The sequence below is a fragment of the Haplochromis burtoni genome, unplaced genomic scaffold (assembly GCF_018398535.1).
Source record: "Haplochromis burtoni strain Fernald_Lab_line unplaced genomic scaffold, NCSU_Asbu1 Contig_86, whole genome shotgun sequence".
Classification (NCBI taxonomy): Eukaryota; Metazoa; Chordata; class Actinopteri; order Cichliformes; family Cichlidae; genus Haplochromis; species Haplochromis burtoni.
Window position 1 is genome coordinate 356,802 of NW_024582447.1, and position 13,770 is coordinate 370,571.

At 44.3% G+C, this 13,770-nt stretch overlaps 1 protein-coding gene across 1 annotated transcript in view; it reads left to right on the forward strand.

Moving 5' to 3' along the window:
- Nucleotides 1-9: 9 nt before the first annotated feature.
- tonsl (tonsoku-like, DNA repair protein) overlaps nt 10-13,770 on the forward strand; it is a 17,988-nt gene continuing 4,227 nt past the window's right edge. The window contains 30 exon segments of the mRNA XM_042222446.1: nt 10-629; nt 729-824; nt 1,805-1,947; nt 2,038-2,221; nt 2,305-2,434; nt 2,555-2,726; nt 2,819-2,933; nt 3,026-3,177; nt 3,303-3,455; nt 3,532-3,657; nt 3,770-3,968; nt 4,062-4,117; nt 4,209-4,298; nt 4,703-4,775; nt 4,846-5,009; nt 5,596-5,719; nt 5,818-6,056; nt 6,187-6,673; nt 6,754-6,959; nt 7,498-7,604; nt 7,732-7,887; nt 8,497-8,521; nt 8,523-8,577; nt 8,666-8,721; nt 8,723-8,977; nt 9,164-9,335; nt 9,434-9,609; nt 9,694-9,767; nt 9,887-10,020; nt 10,406-10,859. Coding sequence (XP_042078380.1) covers nt 605-629; nt 729-824; nt 1,805-1,947; nt 2,038-2,221; nt 2,305-2,434; nt 2,555-2,726; nt 2,819-2,933; nt 3,026-3,177; nt 3,303-3,455; nt 3,532-3,657; nt 3,770-3,968; nt 4,062-4,117; nt 4,209-4,298; nt 4,703-4,775; nt 4,846-5,009; nt 5,596-5,719; nt 5,818-6,056; nt 6,187-6,673; nt 6,754-6,959; nt 7,498-7,604; nt 7,732-7,887; nt 8,497-8,521; nt 8,523-8,577; nt 8,666-8,721; nt 8,723-8,977; nt 9,164-9,335; nt 9,434-9,609; nt 9,694-9,767; nt 9,887-10,020; nt 10,406-10,602 — 4,341 coding nt within the window. The 5' untranslated portion in view covers nt 10-604 and the 3' untranslated portion in view covers nt 10,603-10,859.

A 13,770-nucleotide genomic window follows, 5' to 3' on the forward strand; every position in this document is an offset into this window, starting at 1 on the left:
GAGTGCTGGGTTTGAGCCCTTTTTCTTTTTTCCCTGCGCTGCAGCTCCGTCACACTCTAGCCTTAGCCAATGAATAATCGCCGTTTCAATTTTTGCTCAATTTTGCCCTGAATTTAGTCTGTCAGACTGACAGCGTGCTCGTTTTCTCACACTTTATGCAAAATGTCAAGCCATGTGTCCTCTGTTAAAATCTTAAAGGTGATCTGGACTGCATTTCCCACCTGTTAACGCCTTCCTTTAGAGTACGATGGGCTGGATTTGTGCCTGAGAGGCAACGATGAGGGTTAAATCATGCTAATATTGTAGCTTAGTCATTGGTTGACGCAGTCCTGGCGCGGTATTGTAAAGTTTACTGAGAGCTCAAAGCTAAAACAGCTACTTGGATACTGAAGTCTTGAATATGTTTCTATGACATCAACCACGATCGGTTGCATAAAGGTTAGCTTAAACACTGCTACACAGTCACAGACGTGCTCCGGTGAAAATTAACTAAAGGTTTGTTTTGGTCGGTTTCGAGTTGAAGCTAAGCTAAAGGGAGGCGCGCTGGGTTGTCGTTTACTACCAGCTGGAAAAAAGTGCTAGCAGCACTGACAGCTGAATCGAGATGAGTGTTTCACGGGAAATTAAACGTAAGTACCGCTTTCAGTTTACGTTTTTTGGGCACGTTTAACGGCTATTGTTATGTGACTATTAAAATTAAGTAACTGTTACATCTCGATTGTTTGCAGAGCTGCAGAAAGCAAAGAGCAAAGCCCAGAGCAGCAACAACTTAAAGGAGGAAGCCAACATCTGTAATCAGCTAGGAGAGCTGCTGTCCAGGAGCGGTGTGTATAGTCTGCCCAATATCAGCACTGTGTTATTTTAGCACTGCGAGTACTGCAGTTATGGATCGTTTTTGATTCTCCGCTCTTCCTGTCACAGCGTCACCATGTCTTATAGATCACCAACACTCTCGAATAATCTTGATTTTTCTAATAATTTTTGTCCCTTTACTTTATAACTGTGCAGGTGATCCTAAAACAATCTTTCAAAAGTGGATAAAAGTGCCATTACTTGCATATTTACTCCCACCTGGAGCCACTTGAATTTCAGTATTTTCCAGTTTGACCATGGCTGCTTCTTAGTACACAGCTGTGTCACTGTAGAGTTTAATCACGGGATACATTTCAGAGGCTTTACATTCATATACTTTCTTATGCTTTTGTCTTCAAGTGAGTCAAATTTCATCTGGTGCCGATCAAGGTTATTAACTAAAAGCCAAAACTAGATGCGAAAAGCATTTAAATTAACTAAGATAAAACTAGAATGTAGAAAAAAGTTAATGATTTTTGTGAACTTGGAAAACTAAAACAATAAACGATAAATAGTGGACGCTTTGGCATTTATTTGGTAAAATTTTTTATCACAGCTTGCCTGATGAAGCTTTGAAGTACATGTTTATTAAGATTCTGGATGTCAACAACACAGTGAGCCAACTGCTTTTAAAAAGTTCTACTTTATGGATCCTGCCTCTGACATGTGCCCGCCATACAATAATAATTAAATCTAAAATTAGCCCTGAAACTAATAAAAACTAAACTGAAATGAGCAAACTGCAAGGTTATGTGCTGCACTACAATTCATCTGATGACTTTGATTAAAGTAAACAGTTTGAGCAAAGGATGCAATGATATTCAGTCTAGTAATTCATTTATTCTTTATATGCTTTTTCATACCAACAACATTTTGTTTGCAGTGTAATTTTTTCTTTTGCCTTCCTCATGCAAAGTGTAACATTTACCTTTCTGCTTCGTGTGTGTCTCAGGTGATTATCAGGCTGCCATTAGGGAGCACCAGCAGGAGTTGGCTCTCTCTGAAGTGTTAATTGATGTGATTGGACGAGCTGTGGCCAATCGTAAGATAGGAGAGTGCTTTGCAGAGTTGGGCAACATTGAGGCAGCTTTAAAAGTAAGTAAACTGACGCTTTATCAAAGTGATAAACTTCTAATTCAAGTGGTGTTTAGGACCTGCATAAGTGGATGTGTGTCTCTTCTTCAGCACCAGCGTCTTCACCTGGACCTGGCTCGATCTGTCAGAGATCATGCTGAAGAGCAAAGGGCGCTGGCCACTATCGGTCGGACCTATCTCTTCCGTTATGAAACGGACCAATCGAGGAAGAGCTTGGAGGAAGCAGAGGAGGCCTTCAGGAAGAGCTTGGGCATTGTGGATGACCGGCTGGAAGGTGTGTACTGTTTGTATCGTCCCAGTGGTTTTTAATGGGCGATTTCTTTGTTTCGTTATTCCTAATCCTCTACCTGGCTGCAGGGACTGTGCCACAGCGAGAGATCAATGAGATGAAGGCGCGTCTCTTCCTCAATCTGGGTCTGGTCTGTGATCATCTGGGCGAGCACAAACGCTGCAGCGAGTTCATCCGGCGAAGTGTATTTATTGCCGAGTAAGAACATCCTAAACTTTGCTCCACGTCTAAGCATGTCGATCTTTTTCATCGACAGCTTTTAATCGGCTTATTTTGTATAACTGTCAACTGAGATATCGCCGTTATTCCCCTGTAAAGGAAGAGCCAGCTGCTGGAGGATCTCTACCGTGCAAACTTTAACCTGGGCAACATCTACTTCCGTAACGGTCAACGCTCTAATTCGGTCCGCTGCTTAGAGCAGGCCAAAGAGTGCGCCCGGAAGATTAAAGACAAATTTAGTGAGAGCGAGTGCTTTCACTGCATCGGCAAGGTACGAGCTCCACCATATCCTCTTATTTTCTCCTGTTGCGATCAAGCAGGTTTTGAAGTGTGTGTTTAATTGTTAACATGCGATGCTAACAGGTGCAGCTGTCTCTGGGTGACTTTGTAGCAGCGCGACGATCTCTGAAGAAAGCGGTCTTGCTGGGTTCCCAGCAGCCGCTGGACAGACAGACTGTGAAGAAAGCTTTCAAATATGGTGAGTGAACGGTTAGATATGTTTTTTTTGGGTTTTTTTTACTTGCTTGTAGCTGCATGGATGGTACAGTGTATTTCTTTCCTATCACGTAGCTGACCGAGGCTGTAAATTAGAGGAAGAGCTGGGGGAAGATCAGGGCAAAAAACCCAGCTCCCATCAGGCTGTCGAGTTGGCAGAGCAGCTTGGGGATCTCTGCTGTAAAGTTGGCTGCTACAGCAAAGCTCTGGAAGCTTATCAAGCTCAGGTGAGAAGCATCAAAAGAGTCACATGGCTAATTCTCACATTTTTTTCACTTTTTTTTTTTTTTAATAGTTGCAACGTAGAGTCTAAATGTGACTTGTCTAAAGCGGTGTTGGTTTTGTTGTGTAGCTAAAGGGTGCTGAGGCGTTGGGAAAGCCTGCCAGGGAGCTGGCTGTCATCCACGTGTCCCTGGCTGCCACCTACGCAGACCTGAAACAACACAGCAAGTCGGTGGAGCACTACAGAAAGGAGCTGGCGTTACGACAGGGCAGCTCTACAGAGGTGATCTGCAAATTCACCCGTCTGCCCTGTGGTAGACATGAATGTGTGACTTATTACTTATATTTGTGCGCGTCAGGAGTGTAGCACGTGGCTAAACATCGCAGCAGCTCAGGAGGAGAGCGGCTGTGCTTTGGAGGATGTGGAGAGGAGCTACAATACAGCTTTACGCTGCGCTCAGGAGTCTGGACAGGCCAGACTGCAGGTGAGAGATAAATTAGTCAGCTGTGTTGAAAACTAAGCAGAAATTTAAGATGTCTTGTAAAGGCGCGGTGATGAATATCATGCACGACCAAAACGCACATTGACTTCCACAGAAGCGCGTGTTGAGGCTCTGGCTGGCGTCCCAGAGACGAAGCGGCTCATCGGATGCTGACAACACCGAGGCGAGGCTGCAGGAGCTGTGTGCTTCGGAGGGCTGGAATCCAGATGGGAGTGATGGTGAGGAGGAAGAGGAGGAGGAAATGGAGAACAGCGAACCGCTGGATGACAGTGATGTCATCCTCTCAGACTCAGGTAAAATGTGCGCGGGTAACTCTATCCGGAAAGCACTGACATCTCTATACAGAGGGATGCTTTGATTCACGTTACTTTTCATGTGGTTTGTAGACGATGATCTGGAGGGTTATGACAAGATGGTGTCAGGGAGGAGGAAAACAGGACGGGTGAGCGATGTGCGAGTTGTCCTTTCTTCTTTGTAGACTGCGGTTTAGATCTTCATTCTTGGCCTTTTTTGTGTCTGTCTTTCTGCTTTAGTGGAACAAGCGGAACGAGAAGGGAGAGACGTCTCTTCACAGAGCATGCATAGATGGGAATCTGAAGCAGGTCCAGTACCTGGTAGAACAGGTATAAAGAAGATGATTCATTATTTTAATCCAATAAGTTTTTAACTCTTGGAATCAGGAGGGAAAACGTAAAGTTGAGCACCATCAACATATAAACTGATTCACTCGTTGATGGTTGGTCACTATAATAAACAGTTCAGACTTGAGGCTTTCTGCTTAACTCAACAGAACAAGTGCAGCAACAAACTTCTTGGACTTGAACTTCTTGTCTGAGTTTTTAAAATATTTACCACCTTAAAAAAACAACAACCCTGCATCATGCAGTTTGATGAGAACATCGATTGGCTCAAATATAAATGATTTATTAGGAGTGTTCATGAAGATTGTATGGAGGAAAAAAAATGTACAGACAGAATCTGTAACGTCGAAGAGCCTGATGAAAGCTTTTGTTTATTTGCATATCAGGGTCACCCAGTGAACCCCAGGGACTACTGTGGCTGGACTCCCCTCCATGAAGCCTGCAACCATGGTCACTATGGTAAGTTCTGTCAGAGTCTCTGGAAAACTGCACCCGCTCCCTCGCTCATCTTTCTCTGCTCTTCGTGCAGATATCGTGGCTCTTCTCTTGGAGCACGGCGCTAACGTTAACGACCCCGGTGGCCCTTTATGCGAGGGTGTGACTCCTCTCCACGACGCCGTCGCATGTGGCAATTTAGAAGTCACAAGGCTCTTGGTGGAACGAGGGGCCTGTGTCACACTGCGCAACTCCAAGGTTTGTGTGTTTGGCTGTGTTCAACCTGAAAGTCCATTTCAGCAGGATTTTCTTTGCTGGCAGAAAGTGGCGGTAAAATATCTTCTTTATTTTAAAATAACAAACATGTCTTCCACACTTTAATGGATGACTTTCCTAACAGTGTTACAAACTTACAGGTCACACTGACCACATTGACAAGATTTACATACAGTTAGTGTGCACAGTCTTCATAGGTTCAAAAGTTATTGGACAAACATCATTTTAAATATAAAGACTGTTTTTAATACTTGGATGAGGAAAAATCTATTTAAAAAGTGGTTGTAATTGTAGGGTGATTAAAATCAGAGTAATGTGTTCGTTTTTCCTGGTTCTCGCTGCTGAGGCTGATTATAAAAATATTTTTAAAGTTATGAATCTCTCTGATAAAAGTTTTACTTTCTGTTACTGAGGAATGATTGAAAATTTGTGCACTCACCCTCTGGTTAGGAATGAAATCCTGGACCATGCTTTCGTTTGGCAATATTGAATTCACCCCCACCTCCTTTGGAGAAAGTCCAGTCTGCTGAACTTGCGTGCCTTAATCTCACATTTTTATCTCCACCAGGGTGAAACTGCTTTGGACACCTTGCGTCAGTGGCAGAGGACCTACAGCAGGGAGCTGGATCATGAGACCAGGCAGAAGTGTATTGCTACAGAGAGACTTCTGAGGAAGGCGCTAGCAGGAGGAGGTGAAGCTCTTGCATCATCGCACTGCGTTAGCCTCGGTCTGCCTTTTTATACCTGCTTTCAAACGCTCGTGTTTCTCACTTATCTCTGCCGACCACAGTGCCTGCAGCTCCGGCCCCGGCCAAGCCTTTTGATGCCCTGCAGGACAGCCAGCTGTTTGATGCGGAGAGTTCTGAGCCACTCTCGTCCACTGGAGGGGGCTCTTTCTCCCGCCAAGACTGGCCGCGAAGCAGGAGCTCGGAGGTGAAAGCGTCAGGCGCCAGCCGCAAACAGCGGCAGACCAATGGCTCAACACAGCGGAACAGAGCCAGGGGAACAGAAGCTGCTGTACTGTATGGGGTAATGTTTGATGATGCTTTCAGTGTGGACAGACAGAATACATCATGTCTTTTCACAAGTGTAGTAGATTCATCTATATTGTACAAGCAGAATTCTTCAGATCTTTGATGTGTAATATATATTTTTTTAGATTAATAGCAGCAGCTCAGATGACAGCGAGCCTGACACCCCGGTTAGTCCTCTCCGTCCTGTCCGTCCTAGACAAGGTTTCCCAGCAGCTCAGAGTCAGAAAGAACCTCCTGCGAACAAAGAAGCTGCCTCAGTTCCCACCTCAGGACAGGAAGGCATCAGGCAGGCCTCTACGCCGTCTGTGTTTGCCCGAGAAGAGTACCACAGTGCCATCAGAGGCTTGGGCAGCGCCAAAACACTTCTCCAGGGTCTCTCGCAGCCTCAGCTTTCCAGCACACCTGCCGTTTCTTCCAGCACCAAATCAGCTCTTGTTCCCGAGGACGAGTATCTGGCTGATGACTGGTTGGAAGACGATTTGGTGGAGATCCAGCCGAAGAAAAAGCGGAGGCTTTGGATGGAGCAGAATGGGCCAAGAGTAGAGGAAACTGCTTCGTCTTCTGCAGCTCGAAGTCAAAACAAGCATTTAAACTTGGACACAACCTGCAGAGGTAATTAGTCTGGATTTGTTTGGTTTTCCTTTTTCTTGGTTTTGCCAGTTTTGTAGCTTGTTGTGCCCTTTTTCTTTCAGGATCTGCAGTTTCCTCCCTCTCCAGTAGAGGCCTCTCTCAGAGAAAGAACAGCTTGGGGAAGCCTCACCAGGTCAAAATGACTCAGATACCAGGTGTGGCCAGACTGGGGAGAAGAGAAGTCAACCGGTCACACAGTCCCACCGTTACAGAAGATGATGATTCGAGATCAGACACACCGCCCCCACCTCTCCTTATCCATGCTCAGGTCAGAAGTGGAATGCTCTTTTGCTGTTTGTTAGTTACGGATGGAGTAACACTAAGGAAATACAGACAACACAGTGATTGTGAATAAGTCACTCCAAGTGTGAAAAGGTTATAGTCAGAGTGAGACTACACATGAATTATTCAGGAAATGCACACTCAGTGAGAGAATAACTATAATTCAGTGTCACTAGGGGATCTAAGTTAAAGATGATGTGTCTTCATTTCTGATTCATTTGAACAGTGATGAATGTGGACGTAAATGAGTGCGAGCTGATCAAAACTGGGGAGCTGTTTTTACATATTTCTGCAGCCTGGATGCCGTGGGCTTTGTCAGGAGTAAAAGATGACGTCGCTCATTTCGGATCTTATATATAGTTATACCTTGGTGTTTTGTAGCATCAGCTGACAAACTTTTACTTTCCTGATGTTTAGACTTTCTGATCCCTCCACAGACTCTGCTTTGTCTTTCTACTAAGAGTTGACGACATTAAATACAGATGTTTTAACAGTGCTTGAATGTTTTATTTTGTTTACTCTAGCCTCCAACTCAAACTTTGGTTGCTCCTATGCCCACGTCACTTCCTCCACCAATCAGAATGAGGGTCCGGGTTCAGGAAGACGTCTTCCTGATCCCAGGTCCACAAAGGTCGGTGAAAATTTAAGTTTGAGCAGTACATAAAAATAAATCCCAATCTGATTGGTATAGTGTTTTTTGTTGTTGTTGTTTTGTTTTTAATTTCTGTTTAATCACCTGTCATTGCTCTGCATCCCAGTGAGGCCAACTCCTGCTCTGTGTCGTGGCTGTGTGAGCAGGCAGCTCAGCGTTACTACCAGAAATGTGGCCTCCTGCCTCGTCTCTCTCTGCAGAAAGAAGGCGCTCTGCTCTCCCCGCAGGACCAGCTACTGGCCGTCCTGCACACAAATGAAGAGGTGAGGTGACACTGAGGAGAGCCAGAAGTGACCATACATGGACCACAGACAATTTAAAAGATGCTGAAGACTACCATGATTGGTTGATGAAGTCTGATCACGAGTGTTTAAGACAAATGTTGTCACCGTTGCTATCTTGGATTTAAAAAAAAACAAAAACCCACAGTGACAAGAGGACGGCTATGACTGTGAAACAGCTTGCATGTCAGCCAGTGAGCATACTCCTTTTCTTAGGCAAAGTATGGCCCAAATTCATAAAATAGACTTTCTCATAGACACAGAGGTCTTTTTTAAATCACTGATAGAAGGAATGGAGGTTCTAGGTCCTTCCACAATGACTTCATCTTTCTTACCCAGATGAGGCGTGCAGGTTTTAGACTGTATGATTCTGGTAAGAAGGTGAAGGGCTGATTATGTTAACAAGCTGCCTGAGAAACTACAATCTGAGAAACTGTAAAGATTAGAACCATTTCTATTACCAGACTGGATGCTGACTTGCTTTTGGAGCCAGCTTCCAGGAGACACTGAAGGAATCACAGTTTTTGGGATTGAATCCTTGGCTTCACTTTCCCGCACCAGTGCAGGATAACTGATGGGTTTGTGTTGCGGGTTCTGGCTGACGTTTGCTCGTGGGGATCTCCCTGCTCTCCCTGAGCGATACAAGAAGGCCTGTCAAAGTCTGGCAGTGGGTGAGCAACACAGAGGAAATGCATTATAAAACGCACACATGTGCATTTTTGTATTCTGTTATGAAGTACCATCTCTTTCTACCTGTAGATGAGAACAAGCGTGTCTCCCGGCTATGTGAGGTTCGGGACCGGGGTTCCTCCGTGTCAGGACTCCAAGTGTCTCGGTTTGGCCGCCTCTTCCCTCGGCCCGCTCCTCCGTGCCCTAAAACTTCAGGCCAGCCTCACGGAGCTGCGAATTTCTGGAAACCGTATGTCTGACGACCTTCTCCCTGAGCTGATTGCCACAACGCTCACCATGCCTCGTCTGCAGCTGCTGGACATTTCTGCCAACTGCATTACAGGGGACGGCCTGGAGAAGGCTGTAAATGCTTTAAAGGGACAGAGTGCACCTGCATTCCCGGTAAGGGCCTCAGCTAGCCAATAGTGGCAGCTCCAGGTTTACAATCTAACCTGTATTTAAGTACCTCTGGTCTTAATAACTACCTTAGATCTTAATAACAAGCTAACCTGATTCGTATCAATGATATCTGTCAGAGAGAATTGGCTCTCGTGATCATTTGCTTTTTCTGCTCGTTTCCACTCAAAGTGCCTGGAGGAGCTGGACCTCAGTATGAACCCACTGGGGGACGGCGTGTCTGAGTCTCTGTCCTGTCTGCTGTCCTGCTGCCCTGTGCTAGCCAAGCGGTCTCTGCAGGCCTGCGGCCTCACTGCTCGTTTCCTTCAGCAGCATCGACTGCTGCTAGCCAGCGCGCTCACAGGTGACTCTCTAACAAGCAGCTGACTGAAGCCTTAAGCTTCACTGAACTCCCACCCATAAGCAAAACTGCAACTAACTTTACATCTTCTGAACGTTCAGGCACAGGCCATTTGAAAGCAGTGTGCCTGTCCCTCAATCCCCTGGGCTCCACCGGCTTTGAGCTGGTGTTAAAGACTCTGCCCCTCCACTGCCTCCCACACGTGGACCTGTCAGCTGTCTGCAGAGGGCCTGCTGATTACCCGGCACTGGAACACCTCGCCAAAGTCCTGTCACAGGTGTGCACGCAAAAATCATACAATGTCATTTATTGTCGAAAGATATAATTGTGCAATCAGGTTAAGACTTTTGTGTTTTTGCAGGACGAGTGCTCTCTGACCCACCTCAGCCTGGCTGCAAATGGGCTGACAGACAGCAGTGTAGCTACCTTGGCGAGGTTTGTGTGTGCGGGCGTCATTTCTACGGCTCAGTTATTACTCATGTTAGTGGGGCTTTGCCTTTGTTTAAATTGTCACTCTTTACTGGCCTGTTGGACTTTTTCTTATTATTTCACAGGTGCCTCTCGTCGTGTCCCACACTGGTGAGTCTGAATCTGTCAGGAAATCCGTCTGTTACATCAGCGGGACTTCACAACATCCTGGCGTCTGAGAGAGAGGCCCGTCGACCACTGACACTTCTAAACCTCGAAGGTATGCTATGTGTGAACTTGGAGATACTCCATGGACATTGGAGTTTCACACTAATTCACAATTTGGATTTCTTTGATGTTTTTATCACCTGTGCAAAGTTGTACTTGGCAACAGTTTGTTTCTTGCTATCAGTCGTTTCCTTTTGACCATTTCTAAGTATGCACAGAGGTGTTACATGTGATACACACACAGACATTACAATATAGAAGTGTGGTTTAAAGATTAAAAAAAATAAATTAGCTGTGAATTAATTTTCCATTTTATGGAGCAGAAAACATTGCTGAATGCTAGCTAACAGGCTACATTTGGATGTCAAATATTTATAGGGGGGAAAATGGAAATTATGGATATGAAATAAAATGATTCTTTGTTGCTTAACCTGCAGGTTGTCAGGTCTCTGGCCCCTGGGAGAGTCAAGACCTGGACAGTTTGTCAGAGCTGGTCCAGGATATCCGTCTTTGCTCTCAGGCCCTCAACAAGCTGGACCGACAGACCTTGAAGCAGAGCTGGGACAGGACTCAGTCACACGGACACTTTCTCGACCGAAACTCCAAGTGCCTCCTCTCTGCCACCTCTACTTGAGGGTGGCAGGTGTGTTCATAATAAATAATTAATAATGAATTATTAATTTCATAATAATTCATAATAAAAGTGGTCATTTTTATAAACATTTTGTTTAATGAGGCTACACCAAAAAGAAACAAGATAAAAACAAAATAAAGTGACATGGCGTCCACCGACAGTCTGTGGATAGCTTGTGTTTTATGCATTTTTGTCTGCCTTATTTATACATGTAAAGCTCTGTATCTGTATAAAGAGTTTGTGTTAGTGTGTGAGAGGTTTTGTGTCACAATGGTCCTGTTTTGTAGGATTTGATTTAAAAAAACAAATAATTAAAGTAACACGATGCTATACGTTGACATCGTTCTTTCACTGTAAGACTCAGCAGGCTATGGTGAATAATCCAGCGATTTTCAGTCTCTGAAGAAATCTATCTAGAACATCCATACACATTCACACTCCGATCAATGCATAGGAGGTTAGTATCTTGCCCTTAATTTGGCATGCAGACTAGAGCAGCCTGGGATCGAACCACCGATCTTCTGGTTAGCGGTTAGATTTGGCCTTTATGGAACACCCAGTCAAATAAAAAGGTAAAAAAAAACATGTTTGATGAAATAAAATGGATTTCTTTAAACTGTTTCAAGTCAGCAAAACAGCAGGATGTGAGATTCTTGAGTGCACTTTTCATACAGTGAAGCACTGCTGTATTATTTGTGATCCAAAAATAATACAGGGCCCAATCTGTCAGGATCGGCAACAGGACTTCAGCCAGCATTATTACAAACGCAGGAGTTCCACAAGGTTGCGTCCTCAGTTCCATCCTCTAGACATCCTCTAGACTCTGTACACCCACGACTGTGTCCTGTGTTTGTGGACGACACTGCAGTGATCGGTCGCATCACTGGAGGGGATGAAGCGGCTAACAGGAGAGAGGTAGCCAGTCTGGTGTCATGGTGTGAGGACAACAACCTCACCTTCAACACTGACAAGACAAAGGAGATGATAGTGGACACGAGGAACAAGAGGAGGCCTCACCAACCGCTATTTATCCGGGGCCTTGAAGTGGAGAGGGTGAGCAGTTTTAGATACCATCTCTGAGGACCTCACCTGGACACTGAACACCACACAGCTGGTCAAGAAGGCTCAGTAGTGGCTGTATTTCCTGAGGAGGCTGAGGAAATTTGGTATGTCGGCCAAGATCCTCAGCAGGTTCTACAGCTGCATTGTGGAGAGCACACTGACCAGCTGCATCACTGCATGGTACGGCAGCACTACTGCTATGGACCGCAAACGCTTGCACAGAGTGATAAGAGTATTCATTTATTTATTTGTGCTATTTGTATTTTATTCTGTTCTATTTCTATTGTATATATTAATCGGCATCTGTGGGTGGACAGCAAAGAAAGAATATAATTGCACAGAGAAATGCTTTTTTTTCTTTGGACACATGACAATAAACACTTAGAATCTTGAATCCTGAATCTTTGAAACTCTATAACAGCTCCATGTCAGATAATAAAGTCTCTGCAAATAACAAAAATGAGGTACATGTACCTTTTTCCACACAGCAGCTAAAGCTTTGTGCAGGCCGTAGGGTCGTAGAACCTGCAGACCCTCGCAGGTGTTGTACATCTGCCGACAAACTAAAATAAATGCTCCACATAATGAATGGGGCATATCAGATTCACACAATGATGGCAATTCCTTGTCGAGCAGCCTCTGGGTGAACTGTACGATGATATGAGCAGCAAAGGTTCTGCAGACAAGGGTGAAAAAAGACAAAGATGTTTATTATAGATCCACAGCATGAGAATTTTAGATTGTATTTATAGCAATCTCAATTTGTGGCTTTAAATGCCTACACTGGAGGTTTTTAATAAGACCTGAAACTAGCAACTAATAAAACGAATAAAGTCGTTGTTTAAAGTGTTTGCTGAGGCAATGGAACAACTCAGCAGTGTACACATCTGACTTACTCTTGAAACTGGCACCTCAGCACTGGGTTAACTTTTCAGAACCAAGGCTACATCTACATCAATTCCTTGAGCAACAAAAATTATTTGGGGTCTCCAAAGCACTTTCATACACTCACATTTTTAATGAGCAAGCATACATACAGAAGTGAAGCCATAGGTGGTTGGTAAATACATTCTTGGTCATTCACATCAATAGAATGTGTTTCTGGACAGACTGAAGGAAACTAAAGCGCAGACTAGTCATTGTCAGGCAACAGAATATAATGTAGTATAATATAACCCCAGCTATTCACAAACCAGCAGCACCCTCATGTTCTGCTCTCGGTGCAGAATAAGCAGGATTTGCTATGCAAATTTAACTCTGTACTAAAATCTTCCAGCTAAGTTAGGAAAATGTAATTTATTCATTACTATCAAGAAAGACAAAACGACGCTGCGAATTTAATCACAACATCTCACCTCTCACTGTGGGCTGCGACGAGATTCTTCTCAAATAAGAAGAGCGCTAATCCTCTGTCTGTGTTTGCAATACGAGCCAGAATATCTGCAATGAGACTCAGGGTTGCTGCAGGAGACTTTAACTCAGCCTGCAAAGCACAGAAAATAAACACACAAAATTCCCAAGTGCTTCAGGAAAATTGGCACCTGCACAGATACTCAACACTGAAATAACACTTTTATCTTTCACAATAATGGAACTGAAGAAAAAACTACCGGTACTACATTTCATAACCAAAGCCTCTGTAATTCCATTTTCTGGAAGGCTGAACGATGACAAGTCCTTACGCAGAGGACAGCTATGTTACTCTTAAGATGAGGAGTCTACATTTGAAAATTGTATGTTTTGATGAATTTTTAAAAATTATTGCACTAAAAATGTAAAAGGAAAGTAGTTTACATGCCGTTTAAGCACCGGCACCGTTTCAAAAGTACCGGTTTGGTACTGGTATTGGATAAAACCTAAACGATACCCATCCCTATTTAGCAAACATGTGCTGGGCCTGACTGTTGTGTGTGTGATGTGATCAGTATGCTGCTGATTTGCATAAGCAAAAATGATGTAAATAGAAAACGCTGCTCCTAATGAATAAAAAACAGGAAATACAAGAAACTATGTGGTCTCTGAGTAGTATACTTAACAGCCACGGTGTGACTGATCCTGCACAGGTCCTTCATCCCGACAGCAGTCAGGCTGTACCACACCCAGACA